Source organism: Melospiza melodia, chromosome 7 (genome assembly GCF_035770615.1).
Source record: "Melospiza melodia melodia isolate bMelMel2 chromosome 7, bMelMel2.pri, whole genome shotgun sequence".
NCBI lineage: Eukaryota > Metazoa > Chordata > Aves > Passeriformes > Passerellidae > Melospiza > Melospiza melodia.
Window position 1 is genome coordinate 28390420 of NC_086200.1, and position 23185 is coordinate 28413604.

General features: G+C 42.0%; 1 protein-coding gene across 10 annotated transcripts in view; it reads right to left on the reverse strand.

Annotated features, from left to right (window-relative positions):
• MYO9B (myosin IXB) overlaps nucleotides 1–23185 on the reverse strand; it is a 48274-nt gene that overhangs the window by 17621 nt on the left and 7468 nt on the right. For 6 of the 10 annotated variants that reach the window (XR_010028404.1, XM_063160898.1, XM_063160895.1 and 3 more), the window contains exons 3-16: nucleotides 20926–21819; nucleotides 9664–9758; nucleotides 8314–8376; nucleotides 8094–8193; nucleotides 7865–7965; nucleotides 7529–7658; nucleotides 6788–6877; nucleotides 6432–6548; nucleotides 6029–6163; nucleotides 4092–4213; nucleotides 3415–3556; nucleotides 2989–3184; nucleotides 1110–1185; nucleotides 622–711 (exon numbers count right to left, since the gene is read on the reverse strand). Coding sequence is in view for 9 of the 10 variants with exons in the window: in XM_063160898.1 (XP_063016968.1) it covers nucleotides 622–711; nucleotides 1110–1185; nucleotides 2989–3184; nucleotides 3415–3556; nucleotides 4092–4213; nucleotides 6029–6163; nucleotides 6432–6548; nucleotides 6788–6877; nucleotides 7529–7658; nucleotides 7865–7965; nucleotides 8094–8193; nucleotides 8314–8376; nucleotides 9664–9758; nucleotides 20926–21762 (2294 nt within the window). In the remaining variant the exon portion in view is untranslated. The remainder of the gene's footprint in view (nucleotides 1–621; nucleotides 712–1109; nucleotides 1186–2988; nucleotides 3185–3414; nucleotides 3557–4091; nucleotides 4214–6028; nucleotides 6164–6431; nucleotides 6549–6787; nucleotides 6878–7528; nucleotides 7659–7864; nucleotides 7966–8093; nucleotides 8194–8313; nucleotides 8377–9663; nucleotides 9759–20925; nucleotides 21820–23185) is intronic. The other 4 variants (XM_063160900.1, XM_063160899.1, XM_063160896.1 and 1 more) reach the window with 1 other exon arrangement.

Consider the following 23185-nt stretch of genomic DNA (forward strand, 5'->3'; position numbering starts at 1 on the left):
TAAAATGAGGCAACTTAAACACTTACAGCAGAAAAGTAAGTTATAAACAAACTGTTAGAGGGATACTTGAAGAAATTTTGGGTTTCATTTCCACTTCAAACTTATTCACGTTTAGCTTTTCAAAGTAAGCCTGGGATGGTCCTTAATTCATGGCATGTTCCATTCTTCAAGCATGCACTGTGCTCTTGTGAAGTGCTGTGTCCTGGCACAGAACTTACCTTCTTTACTCTCCAGAGAGGCACAAACCAAAAATAACAGAAGTGTAAGAATCACTTCTGACTCTTAGGTGCTCTCCCCATTCTGAGCTGCTCCCAGAAGCAGCAGCATTATTACACAGGATTGTGGCTTCCTTGGATACCTCTGAACTTTTCTGAATATTTTAGACAACCCAAGGAAACAGATCTGGTAAGCTGTGGCCAATCCTTTCACACAAATTGGATATTTAGTTCTTTGTTTCCCCAAGTGACAGAGGCTGTCCAGGATGCAGTAATTAGGAAGCAGCATGAAGTCACTACTTTAAGTGCTCCATGGCTTCACTGTCACCCAGAGCACACTGAGAAAGTCACTGTGTCCTGGAAATGTGCCTCCTTGGCCTGGGAGTCCAGGCCTTTTGCTACTTACTTCTTGTTCTCACAAAAAGAAATGATGTCTTGGAAAGCATTTATATCGAAATCCTCAGAACAATCAAATGAGAAATCGAGCACTGAGAGGCTGCAAAAGGAACATGTACAAAGCCTAAATATCCATGGAAAGGCAAATCTCCCTACAGAGATACAGTTCTGTAAGACTGGCCCTGCCTCTGCCCCCTTCAGTGACCCAGACTGGCTGCAGAGGAGCACACAATGCTAAAAGCTGCACACAGCAACCACAGAGAACTCAAAAACCCAGCAGGAAATGGAACTGAGGCTGTCCCCAACATGTGGTGGCTTTGGGTCTCACATAAAATAAGCCAGAGTGTTGTTTGGATGGTATTAAAAAGGCCAAAGAAAACAAGACAGAAGAAATAAAGCTTGCTTTCCTTGTGGAAGGATCTAGTTGAGATTAGATCTATGAAAATCCAGCTCAGCACTTCAGCTGTTCCCTGCAGGGGTTGGGGATGTGCTTCTCACCGATAAACTTTTTCTACCGGCGTGTTGGATCTCTGGAGTTCTCCAAGGGGAACTCTGGGTCCTTGACGTACCACTCCTGTCAGGAAATAACCAAAACACTGCATTTGGACAAAGATATGAGCAGGCAAAAAACCCCCAAAACCACCAACTTTAGCAAGCACAGTATCTATCCAAGGGTCTGGAGTTTTTATCCAGTCCTTTATCAAGCTACAATTTGCTGTTCAAACTCCCATCTACCAGACAGGAAGTTGCAGCTGCTCAAATTTAGTTATTAACCCTGAATACTCATTTGATACTTCACATAGGTCTAGGAAGATCAAAATTAGTGATAAGATGAGAATATCAGAATTACCACCTCCAACTTTCACAAATAGGCCTTCAAGTCTGTCCCAGCCTGCTGGAAATGCTGCACTGACTGGAGGAGGAAAGCTGAATGACCTCAGGTAAGAACAATGACAACCTCCTCCATTATTAATATTAAACCATTTCCACACTAGATTTGTCTTCAGCACCAAAGATGGTGTCTGGTTGATGATGTTTTGCCACAAACTCATTTTGCCAGCAGAGCAATTATAGAGTATTAACCATTTTCAGAGAGCAGTTTTCTGTGTCATACCTGCATCTTCCCAGCCAGTGCCCTACCTGCTGTTTCCTGTTCCATCCCTGCTGCTCCATAACTCCACCTGCCATCTCCTGTTCCATCCCTGGTCCATCCCTGCTGCTTCCTAACCCCACTTGCCATTCCCCAGTCCATCCCTGCCCTTCCCCGGTCCATCCTTGCCGCTCCCTAACCCCATCTGCCATTTTCTGTTCCATCCTTGCCATTCCCCAGCCCCTCCTGCTATTCCCTGGTCCATCCTTACCACTCCCTGTTCCATCCCTGCCATTCCCCAGTAAATCCCTGCCCTTCCTCAGCCCCACCTGCTGTCTCCTATTCCATTCCCTGCCCTTCCCCGGTCCATCCCTGCCACTCTCTAACCCTACCTGCTGTTCCCCAGTCCATCCCTGCCACTCCCATCCCCACCTGCCATTCTCTGGTCCATCCCTGCCATTCCCCAGCCCCACCTGCCATTCCCTGGTCCATCCCCACCCTTCCCCATCCCACCCCTCCCCTTCTCCAGCCCCACTTGCTGCTCCTTGGTCCATCCCTGCCCTTTCCCGTCCCACCCCTCTCCCCTTCCCCAGCCCCACCTGCTGTTCCTCAGTCCATCCCTGTTCCATCCCTGCCATTCCCCAGCCCCACCTGCTATTCCCCAGTCCATCCCTGCCCTTCCCCAGTCCATCTCTGCCCCTCCCTGGTCCACCCCTCCCGTTCTCTGGTCCATCCCTGCCCTTCCCTGGTCCATCCCTGCCACTCCCCAGCCCCACCTGCCGTTTCCTGTTCCCACCCCTCCCGTTCCCCAGTCCCACTTGCTGTTCCCTTGGTCCATCCCTGCCATTCCCCAGCCCCACCTGCCATTCCCTGGTCCATCCCCACCCTTCCCCATCCCACCCCTCCCCTTCTCCAGCCCCACTTGCTGCTCCTTGGTCCATCCCTGCCCTTTCCCGTCCCACCCCTTTCCCCTTCCCCAGCCCCACCTGCTGTTCCTCGGTCCATCCCTGTTCCATTCCTGCCCTTCCCCAGCCCCACCTGCTGTTCCTTGGTCCATCCCTGTTCCATCCCTGCCCTTCCCCAGCCCCACCTGCTGTTCCTTGATCCATCCCTGTTCCATTCCTGCCCTTCCCCAGCCCCACCTGCTGTTCCTTGATCCATCCCTGTTCCATCCCTGCCCTTCCCCAGCCCCACCTGCTGTTCCTCGGTCTATCCCTGTTCCATCCCTGCCATTCCCCAGCCCCACCTGCTGTTCCTCAGTCCATCCCTGCCTCTCTCCATCCCCACCTGCAGTTTTCTGAGCCCTGTCCCTGCCGGCCTGGTTGAACACAGCCACAGCACGGACGGCAGCGCGCAGCACGGCCCAGCGGAACACGGCCACCGGGTCCATCCCGATCAGCTCCCGCACGAAGGCGCTGTCGCTGCTGCGCAGCAGGGCCACGATGTCAGGCCTCATGTAATCCATGTTCTTCTCCCTGAAATCCTGAAAAACAGCCACGTGGAACCACAACAGCTCACAGAAACTCCCTGGTTTGTTTATTCAGAATAACAGTCAGCGTTACCATCCACTCACCACCGCCATCCCCCAAGAAAGAACCCCAAAGTACCTCTGAGAACCCTTCTGATCCAGCCCATTCCCAAATTTTCTACATCCTGACAAAAAACTCCCAGAAAGACAAGGAAATTCTTGTGCCCATGAGATCCACCACGTACTTTGATCTGGTATTTCACTTTGCCAGCAAAATGGCGAATGATAAAAGCAGGCTCCATCACTGGGGTTCCAACAAAAAACTTGTTCTCCTCATGCTGCTGTTTGAATTTTGCCAGCAGAGTTTGGTTGGTGGCATGTGGAAAACTGGGAATACAAGACAAAAGAGGTCAGCCATTTCTCAAATACAGGTATTTTTATTACAATGAACACCTATTGTTGCTTGTGCAAAGTATTAATTGTCCAAGATCTCTCTGCCTGCTTTGAATTTTAAAGGTGGGCTCAGTTTCTGGACCCAAACCAAGCAGCTCCACACACAGCAGAAGATTCTGAGGTTTCAAGTGTACTTCAGTGTTTCTTCCCACTTCACCAGCCAAATTTAGTTTGCACCACATTAACTATTTACCACACTTGCTACTTAATGCTGCAAAGACTTCCAGCCATGCATTTTACTTTAACTGCAGTTCCACAGTAAACCACAAACATGGAAGTTCCAAGTTTGCATAAGGCAAAGTTCAGTTTTAGCATCAATGTATTTCATCACCATATTGGAGTCATTAGAAGCAAACTCCAGTGTAAATCAGAGTCAAAAATAACCCTTTGCTTCCCACAATGTATTTTTGTCCTTTCAAAGTCCTTCCCTCCTCCCTGCCACATGTTTTTGCAGATGTTTGTTCCTTACTTGCTTTCTTCATCCAGAAGATAGAAGAGACCAGTGGGCTTCTTGCTGATTAAGTGAATGCAGGCCACGTTATCAGTATAGTCAATATTGTGCCAAGTGATCCCTTCACTCTTATATTCCTCCTGTGTGGCTCAAGAAAATTCCTTTGTCAGTACAGTGCCCTGACCTTTGATGTCCTGTGGTTTAAGTGCTTAAAACACAGCCTTGGACAGGCACAGCAAGTGGAGTTTGTTAGTTCAGGCAGCAGAGACAAAAATAAGGAGAATTTATAAATAAGAACAGAAGAAAAGGCACAGTGGCACAGATCAAAGGTCCTCAGGCACGTCACTCAGCAGGGTCTGTTTGGGGTGAAACTATTTCAAAACCAAAGCTGTGAAAGGAATGTTCTGCTGTGCTCTGCCTTCCCAGCAATCAGCAGCCCAGGACCCTGGAGTCAGACATTACATCCTCAGCACTCCAGCAAAACTGGGCACACACAGAGGAGTTTGAGTTTATTTGCTCTTCCATGGTTTTTGTAATATGGGAAATGAGAGTAGTTAAATATCAAGTTCCAGAATTTTCATATTGCACAGTCAGAGAAAATAACAAGAAGTTTCAAAACAGGCAGTGAAGGCCTGCAGAACATCAGCACCAGAACTTCCCTCAGGAAGCAATGGATGTTGCTTAGGCCCAGAACATTTGGAGCTCCCTGACAAGAGAACATGAAGCTCTTCTATTGAAGTGACAATCCCTCAAATGCTTGACAAGACAATCTTCCCACTAAGATACAGAAGCAAAATACCAGATTTTCTTAATTCTGTAAATAGCCACAGGAAAAAACTAATGATAAGGTAATAAAGTAAAAAAAATGATAAAGTTAAAATAAGAATCACACAGAAAATCCAAGAAGTTTTATGTTTAACAAAGGACAAAGAGCATCTCTCATGGTCTGGATGATGATGATGATGATAACTGCATTATTTTTAAGTAGGTGGAATTCAGTCTGCCCAGCACAGTGCACACCGTGTTACAGAACTGAGATGTCATTTTGCACAGACAAAAAAGCCTTTATTTAAAAAGATATAGAGATCTCCCTGAGGGCCCTCAGGCTGCAAGAGATACAGGAAATGGGTCATTCAAGGATTAAGCTTATTTGGAAAAATGGCATTAGAAAAAAAAAAGAAGACAATGTAACTATTTACTCTGGCCAGCCTGGATAACCAATTCTGTCCTAAGTTACAAAACAGGGACCTCAAAATCATGTTTACACACAGAGTTTGGATGTTAGGTAACTTTATTTTCTTTAAAATGCTTGCCTAAAGTTGTTGACAAAGTACCACATACTAGAGAATGAGTCCTTTCAGCAGTGACCTGAGAACCTTACTTCTGCACAAAGCAGAAATAAAACAAGTCTGGAGCAAAAAACCTCCAAAACCCAGTCCAGGACAGGATCTGCTGGCTCCTGCAGCACTCAGAGCTCTGTCAGGTGACAGCACCTGCAAACCAGTCAATCCACACAGGCCAGGAATTCAGCACCACTGCCAGGATCACAGCTGTGCCCCCTAAATGCAGTTGGGTGGGAGAAGCAGCAAAGACTGGTTATTAAACACTTCCAGACTGCTAAAAAATAAGAGAAGTTGTTTCCCAACCACTGAAACAAAAACACCCAAATCCAACCCCTCACCTACAGACTTGCAGTACCAAAGTTCACAGTTTTAGCTGCCTTCTGTCTGGGATCACCTGGATGTTATCTTAGTTTTTGCAGTCAAGCAGAAATTCAGTGCCAGCCCTCTGAAGAAAGACCCCATTAGTACAAGAACAAGCAGCAGTGAAAGAAGAAATTTTAAAAATAAAGACTTGCAGAAATATTCAAGCAATTGCAGAGTAAAGGCTAAGTTTGCATAATACACAAACACTTGATAAAAACAGGTTTCACTTCAGCCACTCTCATTTCTTACCTGCTCCAATTTGAAAATGTGCTGATTGAAATAATACTGAAGTTGCTCATTTGCATAATTTATGCAGAACTGCTCAAAACTGTTGGTTTCAAAATCTTCAAATCCAAAAATATCAAGTACACCAATGGACAGACACTAAAAGAAGATGTGGAAATCCAGTTACCAATCTGTCATCCAGTGCCTTAACCCCAAGAGATAAACAGCCAGAAAGCACTGCAGTCTGTGCTGAAAGATTTTAAATATTTAATAGTTCTGCCTACTGTGAAAACAGAGATGATTAAATATTACCAGGGAATTTACCAGGGCTTGAGAAGTATCAAAATTCATCCCAGATATCACAATATATCATCTCTAGGATTGACTGCTAGGTGCCTGCAAAGACTTGGTTTTGTGAGGGACTTACTGTAACAGATTCCTCCATGTCCCTCTTGTTGAGGAGTGCATGATTGATTCTCAGAACAATCCAGTCAAACAAAGCACTGTACAAGGACTTGGCCATGGAATCTCGAGCTGTTATTGCCTGCAGATCAAACAATTTTGGACTTTGTTTAAAAAATAATCATTTCTGTTTCAAACCAGTGTCACTCACAGGTTACAACCCCAGCAGAGATAAATAAAACCACAGTTTGCCTTTAATTCAAACTTCTAACTTCCCAACCATCCCTCACAAAATGTGAAAATGTACCATAACAGCTTTTTTAATCCAAAAAAGCAAATTTCAGTTATTTAAAATCACTCTACAAGTGCTTTTTTACTCACCTCATTGAGACTATATGGCAAAATAAGCTTATCATTAGCAGTCACAGTTTTTCTTTTTGTGAGCACTTCTACCAGGATTTCACGTTTAACCTTCAAAACAAGAGAGAACAAGAGCTGCTGTCACCATCCTGAATGAGTTATCTGACTGCAGCAGTGGACATGCAACTTCTCCAGAGAATCTCTTTGACAACAGCCACACTTATCATCCATCAGTAGCTTTACAAGTCCTACAACTTGTTGAAATTATTCTGTTTACATTCATTCATTCAGATGTTTCCCTGTGGTGGCAAAGAACACACCTACACTGAATCTATTCTTGCTCACCTCTGATTGGTGAGTCAACAGCTTCTATTTCCATGCTGCAGGTTATATTCCATCTCTAACCCAAATAATCTCACTAATTTCATGTTTCCCCTTCCCACAAGATCAATTTTGTGGATCACAAATGAGATTTAGATACAACAATTGGGATAGCTGAGTGAAATGCTGAGGTAGAACATGACAAACAGGTGTATTAATTAATTCATACTAAAGAGAATTAGCATTAATCTCACTAATTTCATGTTTCCCCTCTCACAAGATCAATTTTGTGGATCACAAATGAGATTTAGATACAACAATTGGGATAGCTGAGTGAAATGCTGAAGTAGACCATGACAAACAGGTGTGTCACACATTAATACTAAAGAGATCTAGGATTTAATAGCATTAATTAATTAATGCTAAAGAGAAATACTCTACTTTCAACAGCTGGGAGAGAATGTCCAACACTTCAGGAGGTCCCACGTCCAACCCTTCATCCCGACCTGTGGCTTTCTTTTTGTAGGTGACATTGCCCAGATACAGAATAGCTGAAAGGATTGAAAATATCCTGAGGAAGAAAAGTTGAATTATGTCAGAATTTGTCTTAAGATAGTTCATTATGATAGGTTAGCAGAGCTAATTCTGCCTCAATAATCAATCTGTAAGCTCTCAAACACTCAGCTCTCCTCATTCCCTACAGAACTACTTTGATCCCTACATTGCAAGCCATGAACAATAAATGCCAATAACAAAAGCAAACAGAACTGCACTTACTGTTTCTTTGTTGCTGAAAGGAAGCCAACCATCTCCATGGCTTGTTTTAATCTCTCAAATTCATGTCGGAGATCTTCCCCATCTTCAATTTTCAAGTTATGCTGCAAAGAGAAATCCAAAAAAAGGCAAAGAGCGAAACCCAACCATCACAAAAAGCCCAGCACAATCTGTTCTCCTTCCTTTCATCTTTGACCAACCCTTATCAATGCATTGGTAAATCACAGATTACCTGGTTGAGGTAGAAATAATCTTCAGGTTGCTTGAGGTGAAATTCTTTACGCTCCTCCTCATTGACTCCAAGTAGCAAATAATAAAAGACATGGTAGTTCCTGCAGTCAATGCATTTCTCATTAAAATATAGAGGATTTTCTTTTATTCTGCATAATTCAGATGTTCTTAAACTGCTGAATTGATTTTAACTCTCTTGGAAAACTGCATTTCTCTCTTACCTTTCATCTTTTTCTTGAGAAACCAGACGAGATTTTTCAAGCAGGTATTTTTCAACCACAGCCCTAAGGAAGCACAGAAAATGAAATAAGCATGAGGGCAAAGAGAAAAGAGCTCAGAAAACATCAGACAGCAACTGCCAAGAGAGTTCAAACAATGAGATCTGCACTAAAATGTGCAAGAGAAGAGCTCAGACACTACTTTAAATCTAAACCAAGAATTTCAGTAGGCTCTGGAAGAAATGAATACCCAAGGAATTCCTCTCTGCAGTGCTTGGCTTTGGTGCAGATAATTTAAAACAGGCTGACCAAGCAAGGAAAGTGCTGATGAAAATTGCCACCAGAAACAAGACCCACAGAGTGGTAGCAATGTGTTATCCTGAAAGATTAACATCTATCTGACAGGGCATGCCAAGGCAAGAACCCTGAAATATCCCAGATATCTGCCTGATTCTCATCCCAAAAAATCTGCTGGATTTTTATGTCAGTGAAGACATCAGCCCAGGATGGAAGCAGCCAGCAAACCCCTACAGGGTGACAAAGTAACCAAAACAAGAATTCCAAGCCCTTGACAAGGGGCACAAGGATTGAGGACAAAGTTTGAGCATTTTTTCCTCAGGCTGAAGACAAAACAAGTTTATTCAAATTGTACCAATCTGCTGAGCTGGTGTGGCTGGGTCTGAAAATATGTTAAATTTATTCAGGATAACACTCAAGGCACATGTGGCACAGAGTTCCCAGTCACTCAAGTTATTGCAAATGAGAAGAAATGCAAAGAAAAGAAACACTGGAGCATCAAGGTCAGGGATTTCTCCACAATCCCTCAGAACCAGCAAATGTAGGCATGAAATATCTCATGTTTTAAGACCTTCAGATATAAACACACACATTTGGTAAAGTAATTTCATAGTTTTCTTTATCTCTTTAGCTGATGTTTAAACTGTTTCTTTAAAATGGCTTCCTCAAATCTATTTCACTTCTCTCCATTCCTCTTAAAAATTCAGATCTTCGGTTTTTAAAAGCAAAATGGAGAGGGCAGAAAGCCTTCATTTACCATGAAGGTAAAGATAGAGCAGCAGATCCTTAACATGAGCAAGCTGTACAGCAAAGTCAGAATATTCAAAATCAGAATATTCAAAATCAGAATATTTAAAATCAGAATATTCAATATCAGAATATTGAGCATCACCTCACAATTCACACAGCTCACTTTACAAAATTTTCAACTCCACAGCACCAAGTTATTTTCCTATGAGCAGAGCTGCAACAAGGCAGCATTTTATGTCCAACAGAGGCTCCCCAGTTCCTGAAAGCCCAGAGATCACCCCCAGAACCAGCTCACCCTGTACTTACCCCCTGACAATCCCATTCTCTAAATAGTTGACTTGAATGAACTTCCCAAAACGACTGGAGTTATTGTTATGTGCTGTTTTTGCATTTCCAAATGCCTGCAATAAAGCAAAATGAGTTAATTTTCAATCAAACTGAATGTGTCAATGCACAGCTTCCAAGCTCTTGTGTTCATTGCTCAGATTCCTGTTGGCTTCCAGAATAAATCAGAATATTGGGGGAACTGCAGCACAAAAAGAGCAAAAAGGCAGCCTAGGAAGTTCCTCACAGAACTGTAAATGTTTGTTATTTCACCCCTGCAGTTAAATTTGTGGGACTGAGGGAAGGGAATAACAATTTTAGTTATTTTCAGGGGTACAGGACAGGTACAGAGTGCAAATCAGCCTCAAACAATAACAAAAATCAGGAACTCAGAGGAGACATTCAGCACAACCACCATGAAATCACCTCTTCCATGCAAAAGTCAGAAACCACAACCGATTCCCCCATGTATTGCTAACAGAGAAAATAATTCACATTAAACACAACTTTTCTTCAAGAAAGACAGCACATTAATATCTCATTTATAAAGTTATTTATATAAGGAATTTCTATATTAAAGTTGTTTATATAAGGAATTTCAAAGTTGTGTATTCAAAAAAACAGGAAAAGGGCCACAGGTAAGCACAGGTAGAGTGTGCAAATCAGCCTCAAGCAATAACAAAAAATCAGGACCTCAGAGCAGAGATTCAACACAACCCCCATGAAATCACCTCTTCCATACAAAAGTCACAACCACAACTTATTCCCCCAAGTATTGCTACCAGGGAAGAGAATTCACATTCAACTTTTCTTCAGAGAAGAAATTTTCAAAGGAATTCGCAAAGTTGTGTATACAAAAAAAAAAAAAAAAACACAAAAAGGATAAACAGAAAAATTTTGGTTTACAGAACAACTCATTGGGCAACTGCACAATACTGAAAAATGGAGTTTTATGATGAGGTGTTAGGAAAGAAAAAATAGATGTGGCACAAATTTAACTATGCATTTCTAATTCTTCTATCAGATCATGAGTCCTCTGACAGCTGCTAATGCACACATAACACAAAATCCTCTGCCTGAGCCACATTTAACTACAAAGGAAACTTATTTCATGTAAAAGTCCATTACCATGGAAATGTCTTTATCAACTCTTAGCCATGTGTTCAAGGGAAGGGAAGCTTGTCACCCTGAAGAAGAAAACCTCCCCAAAATGCAATTATTGCTCAGGACAGGCTACCCCAGCATCTCCTGCCACAGACATTTCCTCTGCAAGCTCCAAGCTGTGAAGTCCTCATGAGGAAATCCTCCCAGCACAGAGCCCGTGTGAAACGGGGTGGGAATTATTGCAGAGAGCTGTGCAATCTCTTCCTGCACACACAGAGACACAGACAGACACTCACAGACAGACAGACAGACACACACAGAGACAGACAGACAGAGACACAGAGAGACAGACAGACACACACTCACAGACACACACACAGACACAGACACACAAGACAGGCAGGCACACACACAGACACACACGGACACACAGACAGACAGACAGACACACACACGGACACACTCACAGACAGACACAGACAGACAGACAGACACGGACACACACAGACACACACAGAGACAGACAGACAGACACACAGACACTCACACTCACAGACAGACAGACACAGACGCACACACACACACACAGACAGACACACACACACACGGACACACACAGACAGACAGACACACAGACAGACACGGACACACACAGACACACATGGACACACACAGACACAGACAGACAGACACACAGACAGACACTCACACTCACACACAGACAAACACAGACACAGACACACACACACACAAACACACACACACACACAGACAGACACACAGACAGACACACTCACAGACAGACAGACACACACTCACAGAGACACACAGACAGACACACACACCCAGACACACATACTCAGACACACACACACACTCACACACAGACAGACACACAGACACAGACACACACACACACAGACATACAGACACACACACAGACAGACACACGCAGACAGACAGACACACACACACAGACAGACAGACAGACACACACAGACACTCACACAGACAGACACACACACACAGACACACAGACACACTCACAGACAGACACACAGACACACTCAGACACACACACAGGCACACACACACACAGACACACACACACACAGACACACTCCCTGCCACATCCGGCACAGGGTGGATGTCCCTGCTCTGCACCCAGCTCGCAGCTGAGCATTTGTAAAAAAAGAAAAAGAAAACTTGAGAGAAGCTTTACATAATATCTGTATGTACATTTTGAGATAAGAAAGGTTGATTCCAAAATGTTCTGGAGTAAGAGTGATATTATTGAGAGAGAATGGAAATAAGTTTTAAAGGATGGTTTTGTAAAAAAGATTAGATGTTTTGGATTAATAAAATTCTGATGTATTAGGATTTATGAGGGGTAATTTTTTGAGAGTATTCATTTTTTTCTGTTCAAGAGGTTATTGATTTACTTCAATGGGCTGATTGGTTTTTATGATAACTTCAGAGTGGTAGGAGTTGTTGTGGTTTCTATTAAAAACTTTACTTTTCTCTTCACTCCTTACTGAGACAACACATCTTTTTCTACAAATCCATTTCCCACATGTGTGCACCCAGCCATGGTGTACACATCCAAATATTCCTATTTCCATGAAAACATTGCCATTATCATTATCTGGATGTTGTAACTCTTCCCTTCTCTTCTGGTTTTGGTTCTCTTTTTAAAGTACCTTAAGGGTTTCAGCAGTGCTGCAAGTGGAACTTTTGGGCCAAAATTGAATTCCACACCAGTTTCACCAAATGATCCCACTATCTGCATTCAGAGGACCTGAAAAACTTCCTCTACACTGGGAGAATGTCCATAATTCCTCAGAGAATTGTTATTCCTGACCTAAAGGAAGAAGCTCAAGGTGCTTTTCCTGGGCAGAGTAACTGTGCTGGAACTCCAGAAAAATCAACAGGATTCAGCAGGGGAAGGATTTGGATCCAGAGGTGCTCACACAGGGCTGAAGGGGGAGGATTTGCATCCAGAGGTGCTCACACAGGGCTGAAGGGAGAGGATTTGGATCCAGAGGTGCTCATAAATAACTGAAGGGAAAGGATTTGGATCCAGAAGTGCTCACAGAGGGCTGAAGGGAGAGGATTTGCATCCAGAAGTGCTCATAAATAACTGAAGGGAAAGGATTTGGATCCAAGGTGCTCAGAGAGGGCTGAAGGGAGAGGATTTGCATCCAGAGGTGCTCAGAGAGGGCTGAAGGGAAAGGATTTGCATCCAAAAGTGCTCACAGAGGCTGAAGGGAGAGGATTTGCATCCAGAGGTGCTCACAGAGGGCTGAAGGGAGAGGATTTGGATCCAGAGGTGCTCACACAGGGCTGGGGCTGAGCTCAGCTCTGCATTTTCCAAGACCACAGCACACATCTCAGTGCCAGCAGCATCCCCACTCAGATTTTTCAAAGCAAGCATTGCCCAGTCATTAATATCTCTTTGCAGTATTTATCCACCAAGTAATCACCAGATTTCCCTTCTTTAGAGCCCATTTTCATGCAGATTAAGAGGTGCATGAAATGCAGGTCAGCTCCCTGCATTGCCAAGGCAGCAGTGAAAGTGCTGTGACATCAGCACAGAGAATGAATTGTCAGGAAATCCAACTCCTCTTCCTCTCCAGGACAGTGGCTCAGCTCCTGCTCCCTGCACAACCCCATCCAACTTCCCACTCTGGGCTTTGGGAAACCTCCTGCACTGAACCTTGCCAGCTTACAGAGTAATGGACTTGCAAAATGATCCCAGAAAATATTTTTATAAAGTTTTCCAGCCTAAACCGCCAGTGAATTATCAGTTCACCAGTTATGTCCAAGAAGCCAAATCACAGAACAGCTAAATTTGCATTGTATTATATATATACACACTATATATATATTATATTATAATATTATATATATTATACTATATTATTTTTTATTAATAAATATTTTTGGCATTATAGAGTTAAGAAATCCCATCACTCAGGCTTCCTGAAAAACTTTTCTTAGTGATTACTCATGTAAGCAATGAATACAGTTTAAAACTAAAGGCTCTTATGATCTCATGTGTCTGGTATTTAGTCAAAGCACACAGCAAATTCTTAAAAGCTGATCTAATATTAACAGTTTTTAGGAAAGTTTTCATGTACCCATTTCCTCAGAAGAGCCTTCAATATCTACAAGTTTTTTAAGAATATTCCAAGTCAGGAAACATTCTGGGTGGGTTTTTGTGGGTTTTTTTTTTTTGGTAACATTTAACTTTAATGACTGTTACCACATTCTTCAAAATACTTTGAAGAGTACAAAATAAATTCACAAGAAAATTTCAGCTAAAGATGATTAATCCTTTATATAAGCAAATCCATTTACTGTTTTCCCTTGTGAATCCATGAGAAGACAAAACCAAAAAACTCCAACTAAATCACTGCAATGCACAACACTGAATAAAACAGTCAAAAATAGCAGGAATCAGAGCTGGGACAGCCTATTCTGGGAGGCAGGAAATCATTCAGGCCATCCTCTCACCTTGGAATGCAAGAGGCAGAAACTGGAGCCTGACATTTCAAATTCTTACAATAGGGTTAGATGTCAAAGTAAGCAGAGAATCACCAAATTCTGCTTTTATTAAAAACAAAACAAAACACCAAACAAACAAACAAACAAACAAAAAAACCCCCAAAAAACCAAAACTCCAACTCCCACAGAAATGTTCCCAGCATGTACCTCAGGAACACAAAAATTTCATTTAGAATTTCATTTCATTCATAAGAATTGCCAAAATCTGAAAAAGCTGTTGGGAGTTTGATGTAAACCATGGCAGAACCACTCCTGAACACAGACCCAGTTTCCAACATGCCAAAGGACAGGGGAGACCCCAACTCCACACCCTGGCAGAGGAAAGGGCTCCTTCAGAGCTGAGCTTGGCATTTAAATTCTTACAAAAGGGACAGATATAAAAGTAAGCAGAAAATCACCACATTCTCCTTTTATTTGTTAAAAAAAACCAAAAACCCCAACCCCCTCACACATGCTCCCAACACGAACCTCCGGAACACAACAAAAATTTCAAATTTCATTTAGTTGTCTCACAAGAATTGCCAAAATCTGAAAAAGCTGTTGGGAGTTTGATGCAAACCATGGCAGAACCACTCCTGAACACAGACCCAGTTTCCAACATGCCAAAGGACAGGGGAGACCCCAACTCCACACCCTGGCAGAGGAAAAAATTCCTTCAGGGCTGAGCTTGGTTTAACTTCACTGGGTTGAAGTGCTCCTCACAGCCATGCTGTGAAGTGTCCACTCACCAACAGGAAATTCAGGGTAATTTTACAACTCCTCCTGCTGGGGGATGTCCTGGGAACTCCCAGCAATCCCCTTGGCAGGATGAATGAAGAATAAAGTGATTTTTTCTCCAAGAGTTGTGTGCAGCAGGGGAAAGCAGGCAACATCACATTTCTACCAGGGAAACCATGCAAGAAAATGGAAAAAGAAGTTTCTCCTCAGATTAGGATTCTGAAATAAAGCAAAGCCATGCAGATAATGGCCTCAAAACAATCACCTTCCCTGGAATGTGCAGGCTTTTGATGCCTCAGGTTTAGCTTTTTTATTTTTCAGGTTCTGTGCTGCTTTAGTGTGTGGGTCTGGGTTCACATGAGGGGATGGTGAGCTCTGTGCACAGAGCAGGGAGACAAAACAATTCCTGCTCCAGCTGGGGACCAAGGACAAATGACCCAAATCTCAGCCCAAGAGCACAAACAACGTGGGCTGGAGAGAGAAAAACAAGGATGGGACTGCATGGGTTAATTGGATAATTAACTGCAATATGCAAATGGAGCAGAACTGATCAAAGTGAGAGACCCTGTGACCTGTTGTGCATTTTGTGACCATTTTGGTTCACCTTGGGCTCAGCCCTGGCTGGGCTCTTGTGCTGCCCAAGGTGCATCCATTGAGGCCTTTTAATAAATCCCTGCTTTATTCTTTAGCTCTGTTCACTCTCTTTTCTAGCTCAGCCTTCACTTTGATGGTAAATAGAAATGAAAACCAGAGAACCAGAGCTGAAGCTCCACTGAGCCCCAGCTGTCATGAGGGAAACAGAGCTGGCAGCAAATTGCTCTGCTCCTCTGTGCAGAATTCTAAAGCATAAAACTTGCTAGGATTAAATTTTAGAAGTTTTTAGATCTGGTGAGTTCTAGAAAATCTGATCTGCCCCCACCTGATTGTGCTGTCAATAATTCTTCTTTAGAAGATCAATTAATAAAAGCTTCCTGTTGGAATTTCCATTTTATTTGGCCTTAATTCTTTCCAAAGACTGGTTCAGCATCATTGAGAAACCAGAACACATCCAGATGGGAATAAGCAACGATTTTCAAAATAATACATGAAGAATTATGACACCCCAAATATTTTCATCTGTCCCAACTCCTCTCAGCTCCCATTTCAGAGGGAAATGAACTTTTAGCACACTCAAAAAGTGACTGAAATTCTGTAATAAACAGGGGACACTGAGGGTTACAGCTTAACAGCAGAGAGCCAAGGGAAGCTCTGCTGCAAGAAAACAAAGCTCCCATTCCCTCTGTTCTCTCACCACATGTTCCTATCCCTTAACTCAATTTTCTGCCACTTTACTAAACTGGCTTGAAGAATAAGTGAACTTTAAGTTTCCAAAAGAAATTCAGAGTCTTAGATAGCATGCTGTGCATTTCATAGCTGAAACATGCAGTTAAGCCATTTTTCCCTGATGAAAGGAAAATATCAATTTATTGGAAACTTCTTCAGTGTGTATGGAAAGGTTTGTCTTGTTTGAGACTATAAAATAAACAAAGGTTTGATTCATTATTCCCAATTTGACCCAAATAGTGGCCAAGTGTAAATTTCTTCTTAGGATTTCAATCATAACTTGAATTTAGTCAATACAAGAAGGCAAAGCTTCAAGGCAGGGAACTGTATTCTAATTCCTAAATTTAGAAAAGGTTGAAAATGTTAGGAGTATTTCAAAGCTTATATTTATCTTCCCACAAGTTTTAAAGAAATTGGAGATAATCTCCAATTTGATTATTCCCAATTTGACCCAAATAGTGGCCAAGTGTAAATTCCTTCTTAGGATTTCAATCATAACTTGAATTTAGTCAATACAAGAAGGCAAAGCTTCAAGTGAGGGAACTGTACTTTAATTACTAAAATTAGAAAAGGAGTATCTAAAAACAGAGCTTATATTTATCTTCCCACCAGTTTTAAACTGGAGTTGATCTCAAATTTGATTACTCCAAATTTGACCCAAATAGTTCTCAAGTGTAAATTTCTTCTTAGGATTTCAATCATAAGTTACTCGAATTTAGTCAATACAGGAAGTCCAAGTTCAAGTCAGGAAACTCTATTTTAATTACTACATTTAGAAAAGGCTGAAAATGTTTAGTATCTTCAAACAGAGCTTATATTTATCTTCCCACCAGTTTTAAAGAAACTGGAGTTGATCTCCAATTTGTTTATTCCAAATTTGACCCAAATAGTTGCTAAGTGTAAATTGCTTGTTAGGATTTCAGTCATAAGTAACTTGAATTTAGTTAATATAAGAAGGCAAAACTTCAAGGCAGGGAACTGTATTTTAATTACTAAATTTAGAAAAGGAGTATCTTAAAACAGAGCTTATATTTATCTTCCCAGCAGTTTTAAACTGGAGATGATCTCAAATTTGATTACTGCAAATTTGACCCAAATAGTTCTCAAGTGTAAATTTCTTCTTAGGATTTCAATCATAAGTTACTTGAACTTAGTCAATATAAGAAGGCAAAGCTTCAAGTAGGGAACTGTATTTTAATTACTAAATTTAGAAAAGGAGTATCTTACAGCTTATATTTATCTTCCCACAAGTTTTAAAGAAATTGGAGATAATCTCCAATTTGATTACTCCAAATTTGACCCAAATAGTTCTCAAGTGTAAATTTATTCTTAGGATTTCAATCGTAAGTTACTTGAATTTAGTCAATACAGGAAGTCAAAGTTCAAGTCAGGAAACTCTATTTTAATTACTAAATTTAGAAAAGGAGTATCTAAAAACAGAGCCTATATTTATCTTCCTACCAGCTTTAAAGAAACTGGAGATAATCTCCAATTTGATTATTCCAAATTTGACCCAAATAGTTGCCAAGTGTAAATTTCTTCTTAGGATTTCAGTCATAAATTACTTGAACTTAGTCAATATAAGAAAGCAAAGCTTCAAGTGAGGGAACTGTATTTTAATTACTAAATTTAGAAAAGGAGTATCTTACAGCTTATATTTATCTTCCCACCAGTTTTAAAGAAACTGGAGATATCTCAAATTTCATTACTCCAAATTTGACCCAAATACTTGCCAAGTGTAAATTTCTTCTTAGGATTTCAGTCATAAGTTACTTGAACTTAATCAATACACGAAAGCAAAGCTTCAAGTGAGGGAACTGTATTTTAATTACTAAATTTAGAAAGGGTTGAAAACGTTAGGAGTATTTTAGAGCTTATATTTATCTTCCCACCAGTTTTAAACTGGAGATGATCTCCCTTAGGCTGGAGATCCAATTAAAACAAAGAAGAAAACAACAAACCATGATGTGAGAGCAATTCCTGCATGGGAGAGGCAACTGAAACCAAAGCTCAGCTTTAGGCACCGCTGTCCAGGGAAGCAGCTTCACTTCCTGATCCTTTTTCTCTGCAAAGCTGCAAGCAGTGCCAAACATCACCAGAATTATTGCAGTTGGTCTGTGCTGGGGAGCTGTCCTAGAAGGGCAAGCAGTGCCAAACATCACCAGAATTATTGCAGTTGGTCTGTGCTGGGGAGCTGCCCTAGAAGGGCAAGCAGTGTCAAACATCACCAGAATTACTGCAGTTGGTCTGTGCTGGGGAGCTGCCCTGGAAGGAACCTTTGAACAGCTCAGGCTGGGGCTGGCAGGGAGCAGGAAGTGTCAGAGCTGCCCCATGAGCTCCTCTCCTGTCCCAGCCCATGTGACAGCACTTGTGCTGATACCCTGGTTCATTTTTAACTCCACTGCCTCAGCACCAGGGCTTGCATCTCTCAGATGTCTGACAAGGCAACACCAAGCAACATTTAACATCAAATCTTTCATGGTCCAGCTGTAACTCCATTCTTCAGTCTAGAAATGGTAATCAAGGAATAAAAACATTAACAATCATTTATCTGTAAACTGTTCAGAGATTTGAACTCAGATCAATCAAATAGGATTTAGTGAGAAATGTTTCTGTTCCTAAAGCATGAAAAGATCAAATCATAAATCCACCTCCATAACACCCTCATTGTGCTCACCCCCCTGTGCTAGAACCCCTTTAACCCCTTGAACTTTCACACAAGGTCACCCTACAAACAGCCCCATTTCACTGAGGTAACAGAAGAATAAGAGATAACTCAAATGAGGAAGTTCTGACCCAGAATGCAACCCACTTCTACATCATGGAAGTTTTTAGTCAAAAACACATTTTCAACTTTGATGAAGATTCAGAATAAAACTTCCAAGTTAAACAGAGCATTCTCAAATAGTCTGGGCACACTAAAATTGTTTGTGCAAAAAATCCCCAGCAACATCCATTTAAGAAAAACTCCCTTGCAGCACTTTAGTTCCCTTCAGTAAAAACCCAAAATGAGTCACCAGGGATGGATTTAGAAGTGCCCACCTCTAAGAGGAGCCTGAATTCAGTTTAACTTCCACAAAGCTTTCTGTGCATCCCTCCCCAGGACCAAGAGCTGATTGTGTTTTTTTTAATTATGCTTAGTGACTGAAATTGGGAAACATGGAAGCTTCACTGTCAGCTGAATCAGCCCTGATGCATCAAAACAGAACTGGGTTTTACTTCTTATATTCTCAGCCTGCCTTTTGGACGTACACTGAATTTACATGAATTTTCAACTCCAAATTTACATGAATTTTCAATTTCAAAAAAACTATTTTCTCATGAAAAATATTACTAAATATTCAGTGGAAGTCTGAAGAAACTGTGGTATTTAAGACACCCAGTCTTAGCACAGAGAAACACAAATGTCTCTTTATGAGCATGCCCAGCTTTACACAAAGTTATAAATTTTAGTTGTGAGCCCAGGGATAGCTGCATTTGTCACTCAGCAGACAAACAGACACACAGGACCTTAAATCTCTGCCTGCTTTGACACAGCTGTACCAGGTCTGTAGACAAGGATATGAAAGACTTAAATTTATCAAAGGCTGAGAGAGATCAGCTGATCAAGCAGGGCTTTCCACTGTGACCCCTTCCTGTTTTCTGTTTAGAACTGCAAACTTGAACTCCAGCAACCAAAAAGCCTCAATTTTACTTCTTCTTTCAAGCAGCTGAAAGTAAGACAAAAAAGAACTTGCATATATTCCTCATTCTTTACAGAAGAGCTTTAAGAAAAGCTTGAACTTTTTTTTTTTAATGAAGGAGTTACTACATTTGAAACTAAACCTAAAAATTACAATGATGGTGCTGAAGCTCTTTGCTGTTGAAAATTTTGTTATGGGTGAGCATTACATCCATCCACACTTCTGGAGTTATTCCTTTAAGAGAGAACAGATCAGTTTAAGTTTATTCTGACATTACCTAACACAGGGCCAGCTGTACTCCCCTCCTTCTCACATGTTTAGTTTTGCTTTCTGTTGGAAATGCTGTAAGAATTAAAAGCCAAATCAGACTCCTACTTTCTCCCCAACTCAAAATGTTGCTCTCATCCACAAACAGAAATGACTCCCTCCAAAAGTGAGTTCAGTAAAATGCTCACACACAAAGGCAGGATCACACCAAGCAGTTGATGCTTCAGTGGAACAATATGTATGAAAAATTTGCTTATGATTTGATTCAAATGCCATCAAAACTTTCAGATGGAAAGCACAGGTAACCTCTGCCCCAGAATATCGGTGCTCAGTGGTGCAAAGTTAAGTCAAATACAAATTACAAGCAACAGGAAGTGAAGTGAACAGAACAAGGAAAATCAAACAGAAGCAGTTGGGTAATGTTGCCAAGCACCACTGCAGCCCAGTGACATTTAAACCAAGCCTAAACCAGTGACATTTTAAGCCTAAACCAAGTAGGTGACTCAGAAGTAGCTTTCAACAGCAGCTATTTGAAGTTTCTAAAAAACAATTAGCACAGAAGGCAACTTGAGCATGAATTTACCTCCAGAACTGGTCCAGCTCCCAGAATGGTTCTCTCCACACCACTGGCGTACCCTTTCTGGCTCAGTGCAGTGAGGCAGTGAATTAAGAAGTTTGTGCTTTGGGTTTTCCCAGACCCACTTTCACCTGATATAACGATGCACTGGTTAACGTGTTTTTTAAGCATTGTGTGATAGGCCACATCAGCAATGGCAAAAATGTGAGGCTCCAACTTCCCAAGCTGATGGTTCTCATACATCTTGACATACTTGGGGTTATAAATGGGCAGGAACTTGAAGGGGTTAATTGCAATCAGGATGCTTCCTGCATAAGTGTAGATTCTGTGCTTCAGGAAGCGGCACTTGAGATTCTCCAGGAGCGTTGTCTCGGTCAGGTTGGGCAGATTGCAGAGATCATCAAAGTCCTCCTGGTGCCAGGGCAGAAATCCCCTCTCCACCAAACGCCTGGCATCTGTCTCCTTGGAGAGCAGCTGCATCTGCACATACTTGATGGAGCCATCAGTGTTCCTCTCCTGCAGCAGGAAGTAGTAGCCATCCTTCTGAGGGTGCTCGTCCTGAGCGCGCCGTGGCCACAGCAGAACCCTGTGCACGGGAGAATCGTTGATGTCAAGCACCCATTCTTCTCCACCTGACTCTTTCACCTCCACGAGGACATAATGCTTGGAGACATCCAAGTTTAAGATGTTGATCACATCCTTGATGACATCTGATGATGTGCTGTCCTTGGTTGCTGTCACTTTGCAGCAGGGAGCGCTTTCTGTTGAGAGTTGGGGGTAAATATGAAGATTATAGGCTGCCTTTGCCTGGCAAACTGCACTGTCAGCATCTTTTAAACTCATTCTGTCCCCAGATGGGCTTCAGTCTTCCACCCCTGCTTAATATGCAGTGCCCATTGTCTGAAAAAAAAGAAAAATGAAAAAATCAGGTGTTAAAAAGTGTGTACAAGTATTACAAAGTGTGTACAGGTATTAGGGCAAGGTGTGATTTTCTGCAGGATGAGAATGCATTTGTTTCATAGTAAATTATTAAAGAACAAATGCACTACCAGTGATTTTATTTCTAACAGCCTGTTTGGGATATCCTATGGAGTGCAGAGCTGCCACAGCATCCAGCTTCCTTTCACTTGTCCTTCCATTCCCATGCCACCCCTTTCTTCCTGTCATGGCACACAAGAATTCATACAAACAATGCAAAACAAACCAGGATCAATGTCCAAACTAAAACTTCCTTATTTCCCCAGGTCAGGTTTAGCCCAGATGCTTTCCTTGACCTGGTCCACATAAACATTTCTCCACCCTCCCACAGAAACTCTTCCTTAAAGCTGCACCAGCAGTTGGAAACAGAAACAGGGTTTGGTCACTCATTAATTCAACAGTTTGGAGCAGCCACAAGTTATGGCAGAGGATCCGTGCACACACAAGGAGGAAAATGGTTCTGACACTGAGACTGGAGGAAAATGGTTCTGACACTTTTTTTCCCCTATTTTCCCTAATTGAGCTCTTTCCTTGAGAAGTGTAGACAGGTAGAGCATCCACCCCCCTGAGCAGCCTGGAGCAGACACTGCTGGCAGCCCCCTCTGACACCACAGGGATCTCCCCAGCACAGGTCACTCACACAGCCAAGAGATTGCTCATTCCACTTGACAGAACCACATCCTTGCTACAGAGGGGCTGAACACGACTTTTATCTTCCATTTTAGGCAACAAAGCAAAGTCAAGTCTTATTGCAACCACTTTTCAGCAGTAAACAAGATCCTAAATAACCCACTGCATTCAGAAGCTTTGTACCCATCACAGCAGCTCCTTCCTCGCTGGGTTCAGGGGCCTCGTTCACACATCTCCAAAAATCATTCATCATGATGGCTTTTTCCTCCCTTCAGCCTTGGTGCAGGCCAGACAGTAACCCAGCCTATCAATCACCAACCTCAGAAGCCACCTCTTCCTCAGTGCCAAGTTAAAAGTCTCCAGCCTCTGTCACCTCTGTGCCTTCCCCACTGATTTTCCCCTCTCATTTGCAGTTTGGTGTCACCAGGGCTAAGTTTGCCCATGCTGCTTTAGCTCTACAGTTTTTTTGCTTATCAAGGGGTACTGAAGGAGAAGGATAATGAAAAACCCCTTTGTTTCAGCAGGCTGTAAAACTGCATTCTGAGAATAGCAGTTCAATTTTTGTTTCAAGAACAAAGTGTTCTAATTATACACTGACATGCCAAATACATTGAAAAAAAAAAAAGAGGGAAGAGGCAGAGAAATGCCAAAGAAGTTA